This window comes from Sinocyclocheilus grahami, unplaced genomic scaffold (genome assembly GCF_001515645.1).
Source record: "Sinocyclocheilus grahami isolate Dianchi unplaced genomic scaffold, SAMN03320097.WGS_v1.1 scaffold1596.1, whole genome shotgun sequence".
In the NCBI taxonomy this organism is placed as follows: Eukaryota; Metazoa; Chordata; class Actinopteri; order Cypriniformes; family Cyprinidae; genus Sinocyclocheilus; species Sinocyclocheilus grahami.
In genome coordinates this window covers 82674-106223 of record NW_015506775.1, presented here as the reverse complement: position 1 = coordinate 106223, position 23550 = coordinate 82674, and the positions used below count along the sequence as shown (strand labels likewise).

General features: G+C 39.5%; 1 protein-coding gene and 1 long non-coding RNA gene across 2 annotated transcripts in view; one reads left to right on the top strand and one right to left on the bottom strand.

The window, feature by feature from the left end:
- The window catches only part of LOC107571446 (band 4.1-like protein 2), a 97445-nt gene that overhangs the window by 45327 nt on the left and 28568 nt on the right, over nt 1-23550 (bottom strand). Inside the window, exon 2 of the mRNA XM_016257774.1 lies at nt 6467-6715. Within this exon, the coding sequence (XP_016113260.1) occupies nt 6467-6715 (249 nt within the window). The remainder of the gene's footprint in view (nt 1-6466; nt 6716-23550) is intronic.
- On the top strand, nt 13680-14427 carry LOC107571448 (uncharacterized). Its single transcript, XR_001607184.1, has 3 exons — nt 13680-13964; nt 14046-14163; nt 14222-14427. It is a non-coding gene; the product is annotated as an uncharacterized lncRNA (long non-coding RNA).

The following is a 23550-nucleotide window of genomic DNA, read 5'->3' as shown; positions in this document are numbered from 1 at the left end:
GTTACACAATGGCTTACACACAGCGCAAGCCTGATTTGGTGAGCTGTATATGAGGTTCACACATACTCCGTTTGCAGTGCGTATGCAGTCTATGTGCGGTACGTAAGCAGTGCAGAAGCAGCACGGACTGTGCTTTCACACAAGAGTCTGCAACTGATCCAGGGCCGTTTACAAACACATTTATCCATTTTGAGTTAAAATCCAAACATTGTCACTGAAAATGCTTTTTCAACATTGTGATTCTTTTTTTACACAGTACAGTTATACAATCTTTCATAGACATGTTTAAACACAATAAATATAAGCAACACATTATTCAATGCTTTTTACTTTTGCATGTACTTTTATATTGATATACTAAGTTGCTCAAGCAAGTGGCAAAACATTAAAACTACTTTTCTTACATTATCACAAACATTCTAAATTAAAACTTACAATTGACAGAAACAGTCAGCTCTACTGCCTTTTCTTTTGCATTGAAATCTTTATTACAAGCAACCCTGCGGTTCATAAAGAACTTTGTTTTCCTACCTCCACGAGTGCCATCTATTACTGCCTTGTTTATCTAAAAGTGCTCTTTCCCTTTAAACCTCACCAAAAAGCCATAGCCTATGTGTGACTGTGAAACACAGGAGTCTATAATTATATGCATTTATGTTGTCAGACACTTCTTTTCATGGAATAAATTAGGAATGGCTGACAGCAACAACATCTGATGCTGCATCTGTGCCAGGTGTCAGTTTAAGTCTCATATCAACTACACGCACATAAACAAAAACAGTGAGAGAGTATTAATCTGTTTGGTTATGACACGACACACAGAACACCATAAGCTGCTGTTATGGATGCAATTACATAAACTAATCCCAGTCGCAGCAGATTTACTGATGAGAGATCAGACATTACGCTCTGTAAACACAACACACACACAAACACACAGCTAATGGATTTCAGTTTGCAGTGGATCGATAATGGCTGTTCCTGCATTGGTGAAGTGCATTAGGTGAACGGCGAGATCCAACAAACACTAGAGTATCACACACAGCACGGCTCTCTGATGATAACGTGTCGATGGCCACAGAAAGCCGCAGGTGCTCATGGGTGGAGACGTGTGTCTATGGTGTCGGAACAACAAACCAGAGCAGAAACATCACTTGTGTTGCTCAACACACACACACACACACACGAGGAGAGCATGAATGTCAGATGATCCTGATCCAGAGTAAAGGAAGTGACTGTGGGATGATTTCACCACAGTAAAGCACTACTAGCCAATAAACAGTGACAACTAGGATGATGATGATATATGGATGAACATGGAAATAAAGTGCAGGAGATGTGTGATACTAAAAGAAGTTAATAAAAGCATAATACGCTCCTGGGGAGAATAAAAACTACATTTGGAAGAATGCGCACTGAAGAGTCAAATTCACAAACAATTGTGTCAAAATGCATTTCTTGGTGAGTATTCATGTAAACCAAGCAGTCAGTTCTGTCTTAAGTGAATATAAACAGTTGGGAGAACATCTAAATGCTTAGTTTGTTAATGCAATGCAATGCAATGATGACTGAGAAATGAACAAACAATCCTGATGATCAGATTTGAGACTTTTCTAAAAAAAAAAATGAATGTCTGGAGAATCAAGTTGAGCTGCTTCAGTCCAGTAAGTGTTCATCTGGAAATATGACTACAGTTATTTTGATGTTTACTTGATAAAAATCAGTCAATATTTGACAGCAGAAAGACACTGAAGCAGGACGTTTCTACAATTACACTAAAAGAGCTTTTACTGGAGAAAAAAAAATACAAACTATCAATCAGACGACAGAAGTAGTGGAGTAGATTGTGTATCACAGATTTTGATCATGTTGAAAAATCTAAAAAATCTGCAGCATTTCAAATATGATACAGTATGCTTTATAGGCTTAACAGATAAACGGCCAGGTACTCAAGTCTTAGGGAGGAGCTGTATGAGCTGCTGTTACTCATGTACAGAAGTGAAGGATGCATTTGGATTATTATGAGCAAATGCCTAGCAGCTATAAGATTACATGCTCAGAGAGACATGCATGAGCAGACTAGATCTATGAGAAAGAAAATAAACTAAAGGATTAGAGAGAGTACATGAATGAATGACAGCCAAAGCCTAAAAGAACACGATGAAAGAAAGAAGATGAATGAGAACAAAAGAGAACTTGCAGACTCAATAATAGCATGAATAAATTCATTGTAAAGTCCTAGAGAATCACTGACGGGATGTTTGAGCAGGGTTTACACAGGATCGGGGACGAACAGGAGAAACCACAGAGAGTGGCTGTGAATGAACGTCCTGAAGCATTAGCGTCAAACACAGCTGAGGCCTCAGAGAGCCCAGATCAGGGTCTCCGTCTCCTCATGATGGCCAAATTACTCAATATACCGCACCGCCATGAAAACAAAAACATGCTTCCACGAAAACACACTCAGGGACAGGATCTCTGCATTTACAGCATTAAAAACATAATGCCATATGCATCCTGCTGTTATATAGGTCACTGCACTCTGATTGGCTGAGAGTTCCTGTCAATCGTCTATTCGCTTTCTATAGAGACAAGAATCTATCCTGCCATCAGGACAGAAACACAAAAATATGGTGCGGTAGCGCTCCTAACATCCATGCGGGGTCGTTGAGCAGTCCTGAGAGCCCTCATTGTCCCCACGTCCCCATAAAGCGTCACGTCTGGAATGCTTTGTGTGAAGCTGCGGCTTATGCATCCAGGCGACCCGGAGACAGTGGCGCTCATCTCTGAGCAAACATGCCACCGTCTCATGCATGAATACACCAGGACAATGGCGCTTAGCGATGCCTCAGCACTTTCCGGTGACGGGACAAAGCAGAGGCTGTTCAGAGCTCACAGAGCGGCCCGTAATGAGAGCCCAAACCATCAATCATATCCCAACACTCACCTGCACTGCTTTTCACTTCAGCCTCTGACAACATGCTCTCCTGTTCGGACGATTAGATTTACTGTGATAGCCTTCACATAGCACAGATGTCTAACTAGTTCTTAACATACTATTTGAGATAAATAGATGTCGTTTTCTAATATCTTATAATTTATTAAAATGTGTAATAATTAAACATTTTATAAACATATCATGCTTTTAAATGCTCCTGTGTGTATCAGTGTTCTGTGAAGACATCTGGCACTGTGTGAAGGTTTCCATTTACAGCGTGTGCACCGTGTGTGTTTTTTAAAGCGTTGAGTGTTGTAGCCAATCACAGACATGTCATGGTATGTCACAGTCTGTTGAGCACATGAAACCAATGGCCAATCAGAGGATGAGTATTTCAAAGCCTGTGTTTTTGTTCTGCACAATTACAAATCCCAAATTCCTATCTTTATGTACGTTTTCATATACAAAAAGTCAGTTGGGTGGACATGCATCAGGATAGTAGATCAGTGCATTGCTTCTCAAAGTGACACCAGCTTAAAATACCTGCTGCTGTCTGTGTCATTTTTGTCAATAAAACAACAAAAGACAAAGAGAAAAGAAAACCATTCACTGCTCTTGTTATTTCCAGCAAAAATGACTAAAAACGACTGTCATATATAAATTTAGATATAATTTTCTCTTTGTCTTTTGTTGTTTGATTAACAATAACGCCACAGACAACAGCAGGTATATTAGGCTGCTGTCATATTAAGACCAAATGCACTTATCTAATATGGCATCAGACAATAAGCTGTATTGCAAAATGGTGCAATTTGGGATTTAGGGATGGCACTAAAATGCATTGTTCACGCAAGCTTCTAGAGGGCGCATAAGTCTGAAGTAGTGAATTTAGGGAAAGGGGTGCAGAGCCAGGGGTGGTTTTGTAGGCAAACATCAGTGCCTTGAATTTTATGCGAGCAGCTATTGGTAGCCAGTGCAAATTGATGAACAGAGGTGTGACTAGGGGTGTGCGATATTGACAAAAAATTATATCTCGATATTTTATGGGATTTTATCGATAACGATAATTAGACGATATTTTGCTGAGTGTGTTATTGTGCTGGTACCTTAAGGACTGCCGAAGACAGCTGACTCCTAATGTTTTTAATGTTCTTCCTATTCTGTGTGTATTCAGTATTCGGTAATTTTTGGAGAAAAAACGGCACTCTTCGTGTGAAATTGAATAACTATATGAAGTGGTATAAATATATAAATTGTCTGCCATCATGTCTTGAATTTGTGATAATTCTAAATGCATTTTAATAGACTGAATCATGCAGTGAAAGAAAACACACTAAATACGCACTCGCACTAGTCTAGACTTCACATAATGTATGCGTGTGCTCTGTAGCGATGTTTTGAATGGTTTTTGCTAAATACTCGATAATCAAATCGCACATCGCTAAAACAACAATTACGATATTAATCGCAGACGATATATATCGCACACCCCTAGGTGTGACTCTTTTTTTTTGGCTCGTTAAAGACTACTCTTGCTGCCAAATTAGTTTCAGAGGTTTGATAGAACTGGCTGGAAGTCTTGCCACGAGAGCATTGCAATAGTCCAGCCTGGACAGAAGAAGAGCTTGAACACGGAGTTGTGTAGCATGTTCTGAAAGAAAGGGCCTGATCTTCTAATGTTGTATAAAGCAAATCTGCAGGACAGGGCAGTTTCAGCAATGTTGTCTGAGAAAGTCAGCTGATCATCAATCAAAACTCCAAGGTTTCTGGCTGTTTTTGTAGGAGTTATGGTTGTTGTGCCTAACTGGATGGTGAAATTATGATGAAGTGATGGGCTTTATGAAACCACAAGCAGATCTTTCTTGGCAAGGTTGAGTTGAAAGTGATGGTCCTTCATCCAGTTAAAAATGTCTGTTAGACAAGCTGAGATGCGAGCAGCTATCGACAGATCATCAGGCTGGAATGAGAGGTAGAGTTGAGTGTCATCAGCATAGCAGTGATATGAAAAGCCATGTTTCTGAATGACAGAACCTAGTGATGCCATGAAGAAAGAGAAGAGAATTGGTCCAAGAACTGAGCCCTGAGGCAACCCAGTAGCTAGATGTTGTGACTTGGACACCTCAACCCTCCAAGATACCTTGAAGGACCTATCTGAGAGATAAGACTCAAACCACTGGAGTGCGGTTCCTGAGATGCCCTTTGCCAATAGGGTTGACAGGAGGATCTGGTGGTTAACCATGACATAAGCAGAGGACAGATCAAGCAAAATAAGTATTGAAGAGTTGGAATCCGCTCTTGCCAGTCTTAGGGCTTCAACAACTGAGAGCAAGGCTGTCTCGGTTGAATGTCCACTTCTGAAACCAGACCGGTTACTGTCGAGGAGGTTGTTCTGTGTGAGAAAGGCAGAGACTTGGTTGAACACAGCTCGTTCAAGTGTTTTTGCACTGAATGGAAGAAGGGATCTGGGGTCTGTAGTTTTCTAAAAGTGCTGGGTTAAGGGTGGGTTTCTTAAGTAGTGGGATTATCCGAGCCCGTTTAAATGCTGAGGGAAAAACACCAGTGTGAAGGGATGTGTTAATGATGTGAGTGTGTGAGATTTACTATTTGGTTTTTGTTTACTGTTTTTGATACTTACTTTATTTCAAGTATTTAAAAAGTAACGCGCTGCACGAGACAAAAAAGAAATATAGCCAAAACAAACGCATAGCCACTTTTTAGTGTAGATGCATGTTGATTTTATCAGACGATGCCGTGATTATAAATGAGAGTGACTCCTGGTTAACATGTATTAAAGGGGGTCGTGTTTAGTCACTATTTAGTGTGGTATTTTTGGACAATATTCACTCATCATGACAGTAAAATAGGGCATTCTAAGTCAATATACTGCAGTATTTCCTCTCAATCAGTAGAAGATATGGTTAACACCCGGTCATACATGAAAAAAAAATATCGTCATGTACCGTGAAACCGGTATAATTTTGAAAAATACCGTGATATACATTTTTGGTCATACCGCCCAGCACTACATTAACACTGCTGACAGATACAGTCATAATGAGTCGTGCTGCTGTGGAGCTGATGCTGTTGGGCATGTCAGATCTCACCTGCGCTGATTATCAGACTATATAGACAAATCCAACCAACACACACATATCTCCACCTACACAGCAGGCCTATTAACACCCTAAATTATCATAAAATAAATAGCAGTGAAACAGACAGACTGGAGAAGAGCTTTCAACTGAATGACCCGTCATCTGACCCCTCACCTACGGTCAACATGACGACTGAAAGCGTCCACACAGCACAACCACTGACAGACAGCTGATCACAATCAGACCACTAACATGAATTAGGACAGGAAATGGAACCAGACTAGATTGTGATGTGGACTTTAACAGCCATCCAACTCATGCAAGTGTTACCAACTAATTTGTTGTAAAGTAGAATGACTTCAACATCACAACATCCAGCCGCTAATATGCACAGACAGACAGACGGACGGATGGATGGATAGATGTGTCTTACCTCCACCTCACAGGAGAACTGGCTGCCATCCAGCAGGGTCACGTGACACACCACCATCTTCATCTTCTTGTTGACTTTAAGTGTTGACAGAACACTCGCCTCCTGCTTGATCACTTGCTCTTCCTCTTTCTTCTCTTCCTCTTTCTTCTCTTCCTCTTTCTTCTCCTCTTCTTTCTTCTCCTCTTCTTTCTTCTCCTCTTCTTTCTTCTCCTCCACCTCCGATTCGCCCTCTTTCTCCTCTCTCACAGGCTGCAGACACACACACACACACTTTAGGTTAACACACACACATGGGCGCTCTCGTGTTTTCCAGTGGAGCGGATGGCTGCTGGATGATGTCACTGGGCGGATGCTGAAGGAATGGAGAGATGACTGATGGGTTTTGGCTGAAGCGTGTTGCGTAAGGAAGCGTTTATTCTGACGGCGTCATGTGCAGGAGCGCGAGCGCATCTGGAGTCCTCCGTCATGTTCAGCATCAGATCTGGACTACAGACCCATCACATGCAGGTTTTCTGAGGAGATGATGCCTGAACGATCTGCAGTGAACACCAGAAGCTGCTGCAGGAAGTGAGCAATCAGCTTAAGGCGTCATGTGCAGGAGCGCGAGCGCATCTGGAGTCCTCCGTCATGTTCAGCATCAGATCTGGACTACAGACCCATCGCATGCAGGTTTTTCTGAGGAGATGATGCCTGAACGATCTGCAGTGAACACCAGAAGCTGCTGCAGGAAGTGAGCAATCAGCTTAACCAGCAGATATGCAGACGAGCTCCAAGAACACTGCTTGATTATAATCATAAACAAAAATAAAACTGAAATTTTTTTTCTGAAAAATAAAGCATCTAAAAGGAATGCAATTGTTTCAAACACTCCAATCACCGTCAATGTCAGGCATAACCATCTGAGCTGCAAGTGTTTTTTTTTTCTTTTAATAAAATATTGATAAAAAGTTTAAATTAATAAATAAAATCTTAAGTTTAAAAATTGTCTTAAAGGGGTCATATGATGCGATTTAAATTTTTCCTTTCTCTTTGAAGTGATACAAGCTCTTGGTGCATAAAGAAGATCTGTAAATCCAAAGAGATATTCTTTATAAAAGTTAAGAGTCAACCACGCCTGCCTAAAACGGCTCGTTCTAACATGCCCCCACATGTCTACATCACTATGTGGGAAGATTTGCATAACGCCGCCCAAATGTTCACGCAAAGAAAGACGGCGTAACTTTTATTCTCGCTGTAGTATTGTTGCCGCCATGTCGTGAAGGCGCTGTGTGTTTCGTTGTGAAAGCGAAACTGCTTTGTTTGGTCTTCCAAAAGAGGACGATATTCGCTTCGTCATGCCTAGAGCTGATCCGTGCTGGTCGCTGAGGGAATACATCAACTTCACTCTGTGGATCGCCGAATCGGCTTTCACCGTGAACAAAGCGGAGTCCAGCCCGGGTCATCACATGTGGTTGCCGCAAGCCTCCTTCGTTGAATCCTCCGGCCGCACCCTTCTCTAGCCTCCAGCCGCCACGCACTCTTTCGTTGTGAAAGCGAAACTACTTTGTTTGGGCTTCCAAAAGAGGACACGACTAGAAATCAGTGGTTAAGTTGTATTTACAACACTGTTCCAGAACACTTCAACCCAAATATTCAGATGTGTGCAGCGCATTTTATGGAGGACCGTTTCCTGATCCTGGGAGAGTAGACTACAATGCCGGCTGTTCTGACTCACAGACTGTAAGTACGTTTTTTATATTTAATGCATCGCGTAAAATCAGTAATTATGTCCCCACTGGATGCAACAAATGCCTCGTTTATAATGGGTTTTAATGTTTTTGTCTCGTCGCTCCGGCGGACGGGGAATCACAGTATGGTGAGGGGCGTAACATTTCCGTCTCACGCGTGAGGTATTCGGCCAATCACAACGCACTGGATAGCTGGCCAATCACAGCACACCTCGCTTTTCAGAACGATGAGCTTTGTAAAAATCAACGTGTTTCAGAAAGACGGGGCATAGAGGAGAAACAATAATGTACAGTATGTGGAAAATAATGTGTTTTTTGAACCTTAAATCACATAAACACATTTCATTACACCAAATACACAAAATAATGTTCTTTTTAGCAACATCATATGACCCGTTTAATTTTGCGTTTTGACACATAAAATGTCCTTTTAAAACTAATTTTAAAACTAAAATTAGATCAGAGTGAAAGATTAAAATGAATGAACATGACATGACAAAAAAACTGTGAAAATAAACACTCCATCCAGCAGTGTGAAATGAACTCATTTGATTCAGTCCAAGATTTAGTCAAATGTCTTCTTAGTTCAAGCAAATCGCTCACATGCTGCCGTTCAAGAGATTGGGGTTGGCAAGATTTGTAATGTTTCAGAAAGAAGTCTCTTCTGCTCACCAAGGTTGCATTTGGTTGCAAGGTTGCAATGCAGCATCATTCTAAGATGCTGATTTGCTGCTCAAGAAACATTTCAGATTATTATCAATGCTGAAAACTGTTTTTTTTTTGTGGAAACAGGATACATTTTGTGATACTTTTTTTTTCAGGATTCTTTGACAAACAGAAAGGTCAAAAGAACAGCATTTATTTGAAAAATAAATCTTTTGACATTACAAATGTCTTTATTGTCACTTTTAATCAATTTAATGCATCCTTAATGAACAAAAACAAATGCATTGTCTGCTGCTGGACTTCAGGAACCTTCTCCGGTTCCTTCTTCACGTCTGTCTCTGATCCCACCTCTGTCGTCATCACGCCCGGCACACTAACACACACACAAACAACACGCCAGTCTTTAAAGACTTATCTGCGGAAAACACACAGAGACTCAGAACTAGGTTTGGGTATCGTTTGAATTTGATCAATTCCGATTTTGCTTATCGTTTCCTAGTTTCGATTCCAATAAGATAAAAAACATTTATCAAACATTTATTCTGTCTTTTTACAAAGCATTCTGTGGCAGCTGAATAACACGAGCAAAGAGGAATTTTGCCTATGCTTTGAAAAAAATACCACAGCAAAAAGAACTAGATTAATATAAATGTCAAATATTAAAGTGTTAAAGACAAGTAAACAGTCAGTAATGAGATAGGAACAAACAAATCAATTAGCAATATCATAAATACACCTGAACAAAATGTCAGGTACAGAAACTGTAATTAAAAGTTTAAAAACACTGCATAGTTTTCTTTTCATAAATAAAATATAGATTAATCAATTAAAGTTATTAAATATATTCAGTCAAGATCAGTGAATGATTTTCTTTTGTTCTTAGATTAACATTAATGACAGGCAGCACGTTGATTAGGCAGCTGTCTCTTTAACACCGAACGCATGCAGATCTAAAAATACTGTACATGTGTGTTTTCTTTCTCATCGGTTTACGTTCACGTAAGACAAAAACGGCTGTGTTTATGATGGTATACTGACCTAGTTTTCTGCATATTGGTCGACAAATATGAAAGTCGTCAGTTTCGGCCCGGAACAACCTTTTCTACAGTGGAAATACACCCGTACCGACCTCTGTTCTCTTCGTGTGCGCTGCACGCAAACAGGGTGCACGTTCTTTCCGTTCCTGCACTTAAATAGTTTTTAATCACATTAAAATGCGAATGCAGGAATCGTTAAGCAGAATCGAAATGCAGGCGTCTTATCGAATACCCGGTTCTAAAATGGAACCGGTTTTCGATACCCAACCCTACTCCGAACACCTTCCACACACTGAACTAAACTAAACTACAAAACACAAGAAAAGTTTGATAGCAGTTGCTTTTCAGTTACTAATAATAAAAAGCCAAATGCTACAATACTTTTTCATATTGTACTTTGTATTATAGTATTGATTTACTAAACACAACCGTGATTGTAAACTAATGATGAATGCTGAAGAATCTCTATGTTAGAAACAAGTTTATTTCCAGATCCCTGATGTGTGACTGTTATGATTGTTAGAATGTATATCTGATACAGCTGTATTTTCTATTGGATATGACAGCAAATGTGTGGCTGTATGCAGGGCCCTATGATTTCCACAATACAGACAACACGAATGGAATCCAGTCCAGAATCCAGAATGGAATTTACAATACAGCATGGAATGTCATGGAGTTTGGCATGATGATATGGACTAGTGCCTGTGAATATTAAAGCTCAAAAACACTGCTATTGAATATGTGTGTCTCTGTGTGAATGAGAGCTGCAGCTTCATATACTGTGACTTAAAGAAATGGTGACACAAATATTAGGCAAATCAGAGGTAAATTATTTAGTCCATTTAATGTAACTACACACAGAACACTGTGTTTCCCCACGGACCATTATTACTGACGCACTAACTGATAAACACTGGTCAGGTACAGAAACTGTAATTAAAAGTTTAAAAACACTGCATAGTTTTCTTTTCATAAATAAAATATAGATTAATCAATTAAAGTTATTAAATATATTCAGTCAAGATCAGTGAATGATTTTCTTTTGTTCTTAGATTAACATTAATGACAGGCAGCACGTTGATTAGGCAGCTGTCTCTTTAACACCGAACGCATGCAGATCTAAAAATACTGTACATGTGTGTTTTCTTTCTCATCGGTTTACGTTCACGTAAGACAAAAACGGCTGTGTTTATGATGGTATACTGACCTAGTTTTCTGCATATTGGTCGACAAATATGAAAGTCGTCAGTTTCGGCCCGGAACAACCTTTTCTACAGTGGAAATACACCCGTACCGACCTCTGTTCTCTTCGTGTGCGCTGCACGCAAACAGGGTGCACGTTCTTTCCGTTCCTGCACTTAAATAGTTTTTAATCACATTAAAATGCGAATGCAGGAATCGTTAAGCAGAATCGAAATGCAGGCGTCTTATCGAATACCCGGTTCTAAAATGGAACCGGTTTTCGATACCCAACCCTACTCCGAACACCTTCCACACACTGAACTAAACTAAACTACAAAACACAAGAAAAGTTTGATAGCAGTTGCTTTTCAGTTACTAATAATAAAAAGCCAAATGCTACAATACTTTTTCATATTGTACTTTGTATTATAGTATTGATTTACTAAACACAACCGTGATTGTAAACTAATGATGAATGCTGAAGAATCTCTATGTTAGAAACAAGTTTATTTCCAGATCCCTGATGTGTGACTGTTATGATTGTTAGAATGTATATCTGATACAGCTGTATTTTCTATTGGATATGACAGCAAATGTGTGGCTGTATGCAGGGCCCTATGATTTCCACAATACAGACAACACGAATGGAATCCAGTCCAGAATCCAGAATGGAATTTACAATACAGCATGGAATGTCATGGAGTTTGGCATGATGATATGGACTAGTGCCTGTGAATATTAAAGCTCAAAAACACTGCTATTGAATATGTGTGTCTCTGTGTGAATGAGAGCTGCAGCTTCATATACTGTGACTTAAAGAAATGGTGACACAAATATTAGGCAAATCAGAGGTAAATTATTTAGTCCATTTAATGTAACTACACACAGAACACTGTGTTTCCCCACGGACCATTATTACTGACGCACTAACTGATAAACACTGGACATATTTAAGACCGTAAATCAATATGGTGGCTAGTTATGATGGCCCTACGTTAGCTATGTTTTGTGAAAGACTAAGTGCCATTCATGTTGATTGTCTCATTCTCTCTCTGTGACACACACATACACACACACACACACACACGTATATGACATTTAAGAGTACATGTACAGACATGTACAGACTCTTGTTCTTGTTCAAAGTTAGCGTCCTCTCCACTGATGTGTGCTTCTCACAAAAGCCACAAAGCCTTCCAAGAAGACAGTGAAGGCTCATGTCATGCTTGAGCTTTAGTTAGGCTGAAACTAGAAAGTTAAGTTGCACGACATAAAAGGCAATGTTTAGGTATTATTATTATTTGTATTACTATTTAGATTTATGCCTTAGTTTTAGTTTTGTACTATTTACCTTTTTTAAAGTAATGTGAAACTGATCTTTGTAATTTTATTTTATTTTTTTATTGATATATTTGTATTTTGAATGTAATTTGGCAGTTAATGGCATTAAATGGGTTTAGTTTTCACGGTTATTAATGTATGCAATTTCGAACGCCACCCTCCGCGCATCGGTAGCCCACCGGGATCGCTAGATCTGTCGGCGCCAGACCGCGAATTTAACCACCCGTAACTCCCGAACCCTATCGACGGGGGGGTGGTCTCATTCGAAAGAGGGCCTTGAGACGTACACTCGATTCGTGTTCGAGAGGGTTCCTTGAACTGAAGAGATCCCTCGAATTTGGTGCGGATTCGCCGCGCCGTTACGGAGATATGGCCGTTCAAAGTTGCAATGGTTTTCCATTGACTTAAGCTTTAAAGCTTCAAATTAAAGAATTAGCCACTGACGATTCAAACTCGAGTTTTGGGCAGTGTAGAGTAGCGCTTGTTGTTTGTCATTTCTCCGATCACAAATTCAGACATGGTTTTATGTCTACGCGGCGCGATGCAACGCAACGCATAAAAAGACAGTATAAAGGCCCGTTCACACCAAGCACGATAACTATAAACAACAACTTCTGACAACTTGCAAAGTGTTGCTCAGAATCAAGCATTAGAACCGAAAAGAAAAGCTTCATCAGTAGTGTGGGATTATTTTGGATTCACGGGTGATGATGTCTAGCAGCGTGTTATACTGTGCAAGTTATGTCGAACAACGGTGTCTGCACCATCAAGCAATACCAACGAATTTATACAACCATTTAAAATTCAACCACAGAGTGCAATACGAGGAGAGTCTCAGCGTGAAGAAAAAAAATCACCAAGTGATGCAAGAACTGCTACAGAGACACCCATCACGAAATCGTTGTTTTGTACTTCTCCGTACCCGGCAGGTTCCCGAAGGCAGATTGAGATAACTGAAGCGCTCACGCATTTCATTGCAAAGGACATGGTGCCGATTAATTCGGTTTGCAGCATGGGGTTTAAAAAAAACTCAAAAACACACTGGACAAGAGATATGTCATCCCCTCCCGCAATTATTTTTCTCAAGTTGCGCTACCTTCACTTTATGCAAAATGCCGGGAAAGGATTGAATTAGATCTGCAGAAAATAAAGTTCTATTCCACCACGACTGATTTATGGTCGAGTAGAACTATGGAACCATATATGAGCCTAACAGTTCATTACATTGATGACGAGTTTCAACTCAAAAGCAGATGCTTGCAAACGTCCTATTTTCTACAAGATCACACTGGAGATGCGATTGCTTAAGGATTGAAAGAGATGCTGGCTGCCTTTAATATATAGCTTTAGTAAACTGTGTGCGTGTGTGTGTGTGTATTTAGAACATGCTTTGAAAGATGGACGGATTGACCGTGCACTGAATGTCTGCAAAAAGGTGGTGGGGTGTATCTCCTATAACTGGAGACGAAGGAGGGAGTTGTCCGAGGCCCAGAAAGAGCTCAAGTTACCTCAAAACAAGCTCAAGACTGAGTGTCCAACGAGGTGGGGCTCAAAACAAGCAATGATTGCCGCCAGGGTGTTGGAACAACAGAGTACCATTTCTTGTGTTCTCTCCATGGACAGAAAAGCCAGACACCTTGTTCCCACATGGCAGGATGTAGAAGTCCTTGAGGCGGTCAACAACTCCCTTTCTCCACTTGCTGAATTCACTGATGCTCTTTCAGGAGAGCAATATGTAAGTGTATCATATGTGAAGCCTGTTCTTCATTTGTTCAACAACAAAATCTTGGCAGAGAAAGAGGGAGAAACAGAACTGTCAAAATGCATCAAGAAGAAGATCCTGGACTACCTGAATGAGAAGTATGATGATTCACAGACTCAAGAGTTGGCTCAAGACAGGGCTTCTGCAATTGATCTCAGATTCAAGCTCAAGTACGTCAACAAAGACAGAGTTGAAGCTGTCAAGATTCGTTTGAGAACTGAAATGGCATCAATATCTACAGTCATGAAGGTAATAATTATAGGTCATGTGTGTGCCATGTATATAATATAATTTTATTTGGGCCATTTCAGTATTAATTTAACATTAATAAATAGTTCTTACTATACTGGTAATAGTATATGACATTATTTTTTATGGGTTAAACTAAATTTCTGCCTTTGTTTTATTAAAAACCTCATCCATCTGTGAGTGTGACTGTTAGAGAGGAAGCAGAAGACCGCCTCTCTGCTGCTGTAGATAGTGAGGAGAATCCTTTGGTCTGGTGGAAGGAACATGCTAAACAATACCCAGCACTCTCCAAGTTAGCACAATAGTAGTTGTGCATTCCCGCCACAAGCTCTCCCTCAGAAAGCACTATTCAGCACTGGAGGAAACATTGTGACTTGTTTGCGTGCATCCCAAAAGCCTGAAAGTGTGGACAGGCTTTTTGTTCCAAAATCTTTAAAAGTCAAACTTGGTGTTGTTCATTCCTGAAAACTTGAAGAGTTTTATGGCTTGTGTTCTAGGCCAAAATACTTGATAAGGCAAACTCAGTTGTTTTTTTTTTCTTTCTACAAGTTATCTTGAGTTTTTTTCATTGTTTTAATTTTAGTTTTAGTATAACATTATTATGCCATGCATATTGCATATTTGTACTTTTTTTATTTAAAGAAACCAAACCAATGTATCGTTGCGGCAACAAGAAAAGCAATACAACTTTTTCAGGAAGAGTGTTTTCAGCTTGTTTTTTTTTATTTTTGTAAAAAAATTATAGCATGCAGTTGCTTCAAACAATGGTATAAAGCTATTTAAAACATCAATGTAAATTGTGATAATCGGAATTACAATTTCAAGGGAATAATCGACAATTATGATTAGTTATAATCGTGCAGCCCTAGAACTCACTCCAGCAGCTGCTCCTCTGGTCAAGACTCAAGACAAACACACTCATGATGGGTTTCAAGTCTACATGTGAGTGTCAAGCTGCGATTCAGCAGTCAAACTGATTTAGGGTCAGCTCTCATAATCATAACGTCTGTCTCTTCCTGCTTATCCTGACACATAATAGCATCACTGTATCACTAGGGATGCACCGAAACGAAAATTCTTGGCCCAAAGCCGAACAAAATTAAACACTGGGCCGAAGGCCGAATATCGAACATGGTTTTTCATGTTTTTTGCCAATTATTTTTCACCATTACATAAACTGAACAGCCAATATGTGCTTTTTACGGTTTTGTCTTGCTTTTCAAAGAAAACATTAATTACAAAACAATTTAAAATTATTTAGCCTATTTGACACTGAACATTTTTAACATTCTAGCAGATATACCAACAAAGCACAATTTAACTTAAAATTAATGTTATGTGTTTTTTACTGTACAAATAAATGCAGCCTTGCTGAGCAGAAGAGACTTTTTTGAAAACAGACAATATTATAGATCCCAATTTGAACAGTAGCCTATGTGTGAGTGTTATAATAAATGTATTAATAGTAGGGATGCTCCGATCTATTGGCCGGAGATCGGTATCAGCCGATAATCGCATTTTATGACTTGATCGGTACTCACTGCACTTGGCCGATCTCACGAACCGATCGCAATTGGATGACGTCAACGTGTGACGACGTACATGATGCGTGGGGACATTAATGATTTGGTGCCGCAGTCATGTCATGGCTGGTGTGGAAATGCTATGACGTTTCGAGAAACAATGAAAAATTCGCTATTTGTCGTGTATGTTTTACATGATGATATGATGAATGGATGGTTAATTTTTAACAGCAGATTCAGTGACGTTAAAGCCTCACTGCACACGTCTGCGACGCGTTACGACTCCACAGCCACCGGAGCTGATCGCGGCCGCTCTAGTCAGTGCTTGTGTTTAATACCAGCCAGCCGCGGCACGTTTCTGAAGCGGCTCTCTGCGCTGCTTGGCTAAAAATAGTCTTTTGTGAGTTGTCACTGCGTGGAGGACGGAACAAAACCTCGTCGGAGCTGTAAAGGATAATGGTAGCATAACACGCTGATTGTGGGCTGCTTTTAAATGAACATTTATTTATAAAACACAATATCTTCTGTGGCCATATTAGCCTACTCAATAGCATTAACACAGGCTTTACTCCTTTCAAACTTTACCTGGAATGTCACTGTTTCTGTCACTGCAACTTCCCGATCAGCCGAACGAACACACACACACACACACACACACACGAAATCATATGCCTCATGAAAAAATTTATTAAAATGTAGTTAATATTTGCATCATTTATGATTTATTTTATCCACCCGCAAATAATCAGAATGCATTTTTTATTACCCGACCCGTAAATCAGACGAACTTACCGAAAATGCAAATTCATTCTCTGCCAGCTGGAGGTGCTTTAAAGCGGGAGAAACAGAGGTTTCCCCAGTAACGGCTGTGAACACAAAACAGCACTGAGCTCACAAACGCTGCTTTATCAGGCACATAACATGCAAGATGAAATGAAAATGACATCGGAGAAACTTCCTTCAGAAATACAGGGATATAAAAACACCCGCGCCTCGTTTTTATTTTTGTACATGCTCATGTTTATTCAATGAAGCCTTTTGGAAAATCCGTCAGTTTTGATATTGTGGCGAGCGCCACAAATAAATAAATGTATGGGAAACACATCCCACAGCACAACCACCTGAGCCCAACTTCAGTCTACTCATCACCTTAACTTTAACTGCGTTTGATGCCGGAGCCATAGCCAGACTGATAAACAAACACAGACCGGAAGTTAACTTTGGGCCAGGTGTGTGCGCCCGATGAAACGTCTATATAAAGCTTGAAGCATCAGAATCGGTACTCAGTATCGGCTGCAAAAATCCTGATCGGAGCATCCCTAATTAATAGAGCTGTTGTAATTATTATTATTATTGTCTTTTTTTATTTTATTTAAAAAAATGCATAAAAATGCATAAAACAAATTTAGTGGGAAATAAATAAAAGTGAATAAGTGTAGGACTAAATCTCGTAAAATCATACACATTGCTCTCTTTATTGTTGTAAAATACATTAATGAAAACAAGTAAATGTATTTAAATATAAACCATAAAATTAAAAGACATTTTTTTTAAATGTATAGCATTATAGATACAGGAGTCCTATCTATCATATGCTGCTGCCTCCATTACTGTGCTATACAGTCCATTTGATTATTAATAGCCTTAATAGGACAGAACAAGAAACGCTATTAATAATCTTTCAATGCGCAAAAGTATTATAATATGAAAAGCTCCAATAAAGAGCGGCACAAAGCGCTTATGCACATCCCGTGCACAGAATGATGCGCTTGAAGCAACACAGAGTCGCAGCGCGCCGCATAGAGAAGTTCAAAACACAAGAGATACTGATGTGTAGTTTATGAAATCTGTGCTATAGTATATATTGAGCCTTTTCTCGTCTGACCGATACCCGATCCAGCAGAAAATGCCAATGCCGATACCGATCCTGAGTAACGGATCGATGCATCCCTATCAGAAACCTCATAAAGACAAGGATCATCATCATCATCATCATCTATAAGCAAGTCTAGAATAAGGAGCAGGACGGATAATTGACTGTCTGTGTGTGTGTGTGTGTGTGTGTGTGTGTGTGTCTGTGTGTGTGTGTGTGTGTGTGTCCGTCCTAACACACTAATCCCCAAATTGCAATGCTTGCAGATGACAATCAACACAAGCTGTCAAAACTAATCAGGATCCAGAGCCACACAAAACCAGCCATCTGTCTGTCAGTCTCAAACACACCACATGTGAGTATAGATGTTGATATTTCTGAGAGCAGTAACAGCAGAAAAGGGGTGATAAGCAATACAATTTTAGATCACAATACAATTTATGCTGAAAACGATACTCCATATGCATTAATCTATCAGCATAAATAAATGCGACAGCAGCGGTCAGTGCATGTGTGATGAGTCTGTATGTTCTGTGTCTCTGTGTGAATGAACGAGGGCTGGAGTTTCATCTACTACACAAACTCAAACACACGTGACACTCGTCTCACTGCATGAGGACATGAACTTCATCTCCAGAGCTGCTCTGAGAGGCACCTCAGCAGATTTACACTGTTTACTTTGAGAAAAACTACTGTCAAATACACACTGAAACTATAAGATCTTCACCGCATTCCGTCATAATAAAAGTCTGGTTTAAACTGAAGAAATTATGACAGAAATTTTGAAATTACTACTGTATACTAAAAGGTCTTTCTCCAAGTAGGGCTGGGTGATAATTCGCTAACGATAATTATCGCAATATAATTTCCCTCGATAAAACGATATGAAAGGGTTACTTCACCCAAAAATGAAAATTAGTCCATAAATTACTCACCCTCAAGTCATCCTAGGTGTATATGACTTTCTTCTTTCAGACGAATCCAGTCGGAGTTATATTAAAAATTGTCTTTGATCTTTCAAGCTGTTTAATGCCACTCAGCGGGGGTTGCACTGCTTCAGTCCAAAAGAAGTTAAATACAAATTTTTTTAAAAAGTGTCTCACACGGCTCCGAGGGGTGAACAAAGGCCTCCTACAGCAAATCGATGCGTTTTTGTAAGAAAAATATCCATATTCAAAACGTAATAATCACTTTAATGTAGCTTGCACCAGCAGTTGTACACGGAAGCGGCTCCGGGCGGATGATGTATGAGTTCAGCGCTGCGCATGCGCCGGTGAGTCTCGTGAAAACCAATGTTTGTTTACAGGAGCAAAGGAAGCAAAGTTTCCTTACTTTAGCAAAGGAAAACCAGTGTCCTCTTGGCTTATATCGAAATCCTCTGACATTCTTCTTTACAAATCCTCGTTTTGTACTTCTAATTAGTGACCGTTGTTTTGTTTTGATCTCTCTGCTGTGCTTCCACATTCGTCACTTCTGAGCGGCACATGCACAGCGCTGACCTCATACGTCATCCGCCGGAACTGCTTCCGTGTACAACAGTGAGCGCAAGCTAGATTAAAGTGATTATTACGTTTTGAATATGGATATTTTTCTTACAAAAACGCATCAATTCACTACAGGAGGCCTTTGTTCACCCCCCGGAGCCGTGAGAGACACTTTTTATTATGGATGGGCGCTTTTATTTAACTTCTTTTGGACTGATGCACTGCAACCCCCGCTGAGTGCCATTAAACAGCTTGAAAGATCAAAGACAATTTTTTATATAACTCCGACTGGATTCGTCTGAAAGGAGTAAGTCATATACACCTAGGATGACTTGAGGGTGAGTCATTTAAGGGGTAATAGGGATGTAACGAATTCACTCAACTCACGATTCGATTCACGATTTTGATTTCACGATTCGATTCGATACACGGTTTGTTTTTATTTTTTTACAAAATGAGATTTAAGACAAATTATTAATTAAATGTGTCCTTTTATTATTGCTTGGACAAACTACTGTACGTTTCTTTGTGAAATTGAAATATAACACTATAATAATATACTAATATAGCACTTGTAAAATTATTGCTCTTTTGTTGGTTTTGATTGCTTCTATTGTCCTCATTTGTTAGTCGCCTTGAATAAAAGCATTTGCTAAATAACAATGTAAATATAATGTAAATGTAAATAACAAACTCAATTGAAATTTTAATACAAGCCCCAAATCAAATAAATAAGTAACACAAATAAAATAAATCTCTTCATATAAACAAACTAAGGCTTTGTCTGTGTTCTTTCTATTTAACTTTATAGGCAACCACTGCATTTTAATCTTGATCCAAACAAAGATGCTGCATACATGCAACACGAGCAGTTTTTAATCTAAATTACATTGTATTATTTCGAAATTTGAAGCAAAAACAGAATGGTTTGACTTCAGTTTTGTGAAACTATGCATAAAAAATATCTGCATGAAACAGAAACAGCAGAGCTGAATGAGACACAGATTCACTTTCTGCCAGCAGGTGGCGCTTAAAGCATTTCCTTGGCTTCCGCTGTAAACAAAGCAGTGCTGAACTTATTAACTTTAATATGCAGGGCTCCAGACTGCCACCATTTTTTCTGCCTGTGCAACTCAATTTTGTGTGCGTTCGCACTGGTGCGACCACCGCGTTGGTCAACTCATAAGCACTGCAATTTCTGCTGCATATGAGAAACTTCAAAGGGCAAACGAAAGCGTAACGAAACAGCGCTTAGAGAGTATACCTACTGGCCGCGTTAGCAGGAGCGCGAAGCTGCGCGCAGCAAAAATGACGCGCATATTGAGGAAACGATGGATGGTTTGGCTGCAATATAACAGAGTGAAAAATTTAAGGGGGTCTGAATACTTTCCGTACCCATTGTATATACATCACCATGACTAGATGGACACGGTGAGTTTGTCTTTACTATACACGTTAGATGTGATCCACCTCATAGTAACAATCGTCCATCCTTTGAGTGAGAGTGCAACGTTAGCACTGTCACTGTTAGTTTTACTTTCCTTTTTGTTTTCATTTTTGAAAAACTTATCTTTGCTGTTTACCTTAAGCTATGGAGGCTCTCTTTCATTTATTTATTTGATTTCTCAGTGTTTGCTAAACATACTGTAACTTATTAGTCGGTATATAATACAGCATGTGGTGTGTGCCATGCCTCATCTTATTCGTTTTTGTTAATAAACGTTTTGTAAGCTAGTTTGTCATTGTATCTTACCGATTTATTGTTGTTGTTTTTTTTAATTAAGAATGACAATGAATCCATCTTTTGTCTTAGTCTTAAAAAATGAAAGGTGTGTAGATGTATGTTAGCAAAACAGTGACGACAAGAACATGAATTCAAAAGTGAAAGCATCCGAAGCACGCGGCTTAACACAGCAAAAGAGAAACTCCCATTCACAAAATTCAAATCATAAATAATACTACTGATGATAAAGAACGGGTTGAATGTTACCTGCACAAGGCTGGGATGGGCTACAGGACAATAGGCAAACAGCTTGGTGAGAAGGCAACAATTGTTGGCGCAATTATTAGAAAATGGAAGAAATTCAAGATGACTGTCAATCTCCCTCGGACTGGGGCTCCATGCAAGATCTCGCCTCGTGGAGTATCAATGATCCTGAGAAAGGTGAGGGATCAGCCTAGAACTACACGGGAGGACCTGGTCAATGACCTGAAGAGAGCTGGGACCACAGTCTCAACGGTTACCATTAGTAACACACTACACCGTCATGGATTAAAATCCTGCAGCGTGGGCAAGGTCCCCCTGCTCAAGCCAGCACATGTCCAGGCCCGTCTGAAGTTTGCCAAAGACCATCTGGATGATCCAGAGGAGGCATGGGAGAAGGTCATGTGGTCAGAGGAGACCAAAATAGAAGTTTTTGGAATAAACTCCACTCGACGTGTTTGGAGGAAGAAGAAGAATGAGTATAATCCCAAGAACACCATCCCAACCGTGAAGCATGGGGGTGGAAACATCATGCTTTGGGGGTGCTTTTCTGCAAAGGGGACAGGACGACTGCACCGTATTGAGGGGAGGATGGATGGGGCCATGTATTGGACGTTTGCCGATATCTGATATGACTATAATTTTGCAACTCATTTTGGCCGATAACGAAATATTTCCTTTTGTTTGGAAACAACACCAAGTCTCTCCTGTGCAGTAATTATAAGCAAAATATTTTTAATTTTGGTTCGTTTTTAACAAGAACTTATTTGTTAGAATTAAATAACAATAATGAAGGATTTTTGACAGTACATTGAAGCTTTGAAAATAACTATAAATCAACTATATATCAATCGCTGCATTTTTTTTCCCAGAAAGATGCCGTTAACTAACATTTTATTTTAAGATTTAACATTTGTAGATGGTCTAAAGCAAAAGAGTTGTAACATTTTTGAAAATCTTTTAGCTTATGATTTGTTTAAAAAATAAAACATTACATATGAATTAATAAATCAGTATAAAATTATATAATTTGCAAGTGTCATGTTTGTGATTTTTTTTTTTCATGTAAGCTATAGCTTCTGACCTTTAAATCAAAACACTCATTATTTTATGACATCAATTACTGCTTTGTTTAATCAGAAACAGTCTAAATGTTATTTGTGTAGGCTATTTTAATTTAATTAGAAGTAGGCCAACAGTGCCCCCCACAGATTAAAACTCCTTACCGAACGGGCGTTAGGACCCGGGGGAGGCGGTTACTGCTGTCGCTGCACGTGCTATTTCTGCTGACTCTATCACACACCGAACGCGTCAATCTGTACGTGCTTTCACAGATTAAAAGCAGCGATCCAAAACTGAATCTAATCATCATTCAGACAAAACTTTGCTTCAAGAATGAGCCACACTGCTGACCTGATCTAATCACTAGCACACCCTGAGCTAGGGTTCGGTATCGATTGGGGGTTTTTTCGATACCGGAGCCAAATCGATACTTTTAAAATGGTTCCGGTGCCTAAACGGTGCCTGAACCGATACTTATTAAAAATAAATAAATACAAATTCCCCCCCAAAATTATGGATTGGCAGGGTTTGTGGGCGGGGCTGCACCTAACAGTATACGTAGCAAGGTTTTGAGTTTTTTTTTTGTTTGCTTATTTTGTTTTTATAATAAATAAAAAGAAAACAAGTAGAAAGAATAGAAAAAGAATAGGGAATGCTAGTGTTAGAGGCAGGGCTCTACAGTGCGACCATTTCAGTCGCATTTGCGACTGAAAACTACTGCGTGTGAGTATGAAATAATATTTAGGAGCACCTGTGCGACTGACCCGATCAGCATATTTGTGTTTGCGCTGAGGGAGCGTCAAAGGTTCTAATATACGCACGTGTTTCTGCAGCGTTGAGTAATGCATCACAGACATATCCTCTCATTATAACAAACACAGTGTTGACGGGGTGTAAATAAGATATTCATTGTGCAGTGTAGACAGCTTCGCCGATTATAATGGAGTTTTGTGAGATCGGGATAAACTAAGGAGAGTGACAGCTTTTAATGATTATTAAGGGAGTTTGCAAACGTGATATTGATTTAATACAACAGTTCATTAAACAAGAAGTTAATATTAAGTGACTTGTATTGTCTGACAACAACACAATTGCCTTATTTCATCAACGAAAATAGTTTTTTTTTAAAGTAACAGCTGAGCCGCTGCGCATCTCCATTCAAACACAGCGGTGATTCGTTTATGAATGAAC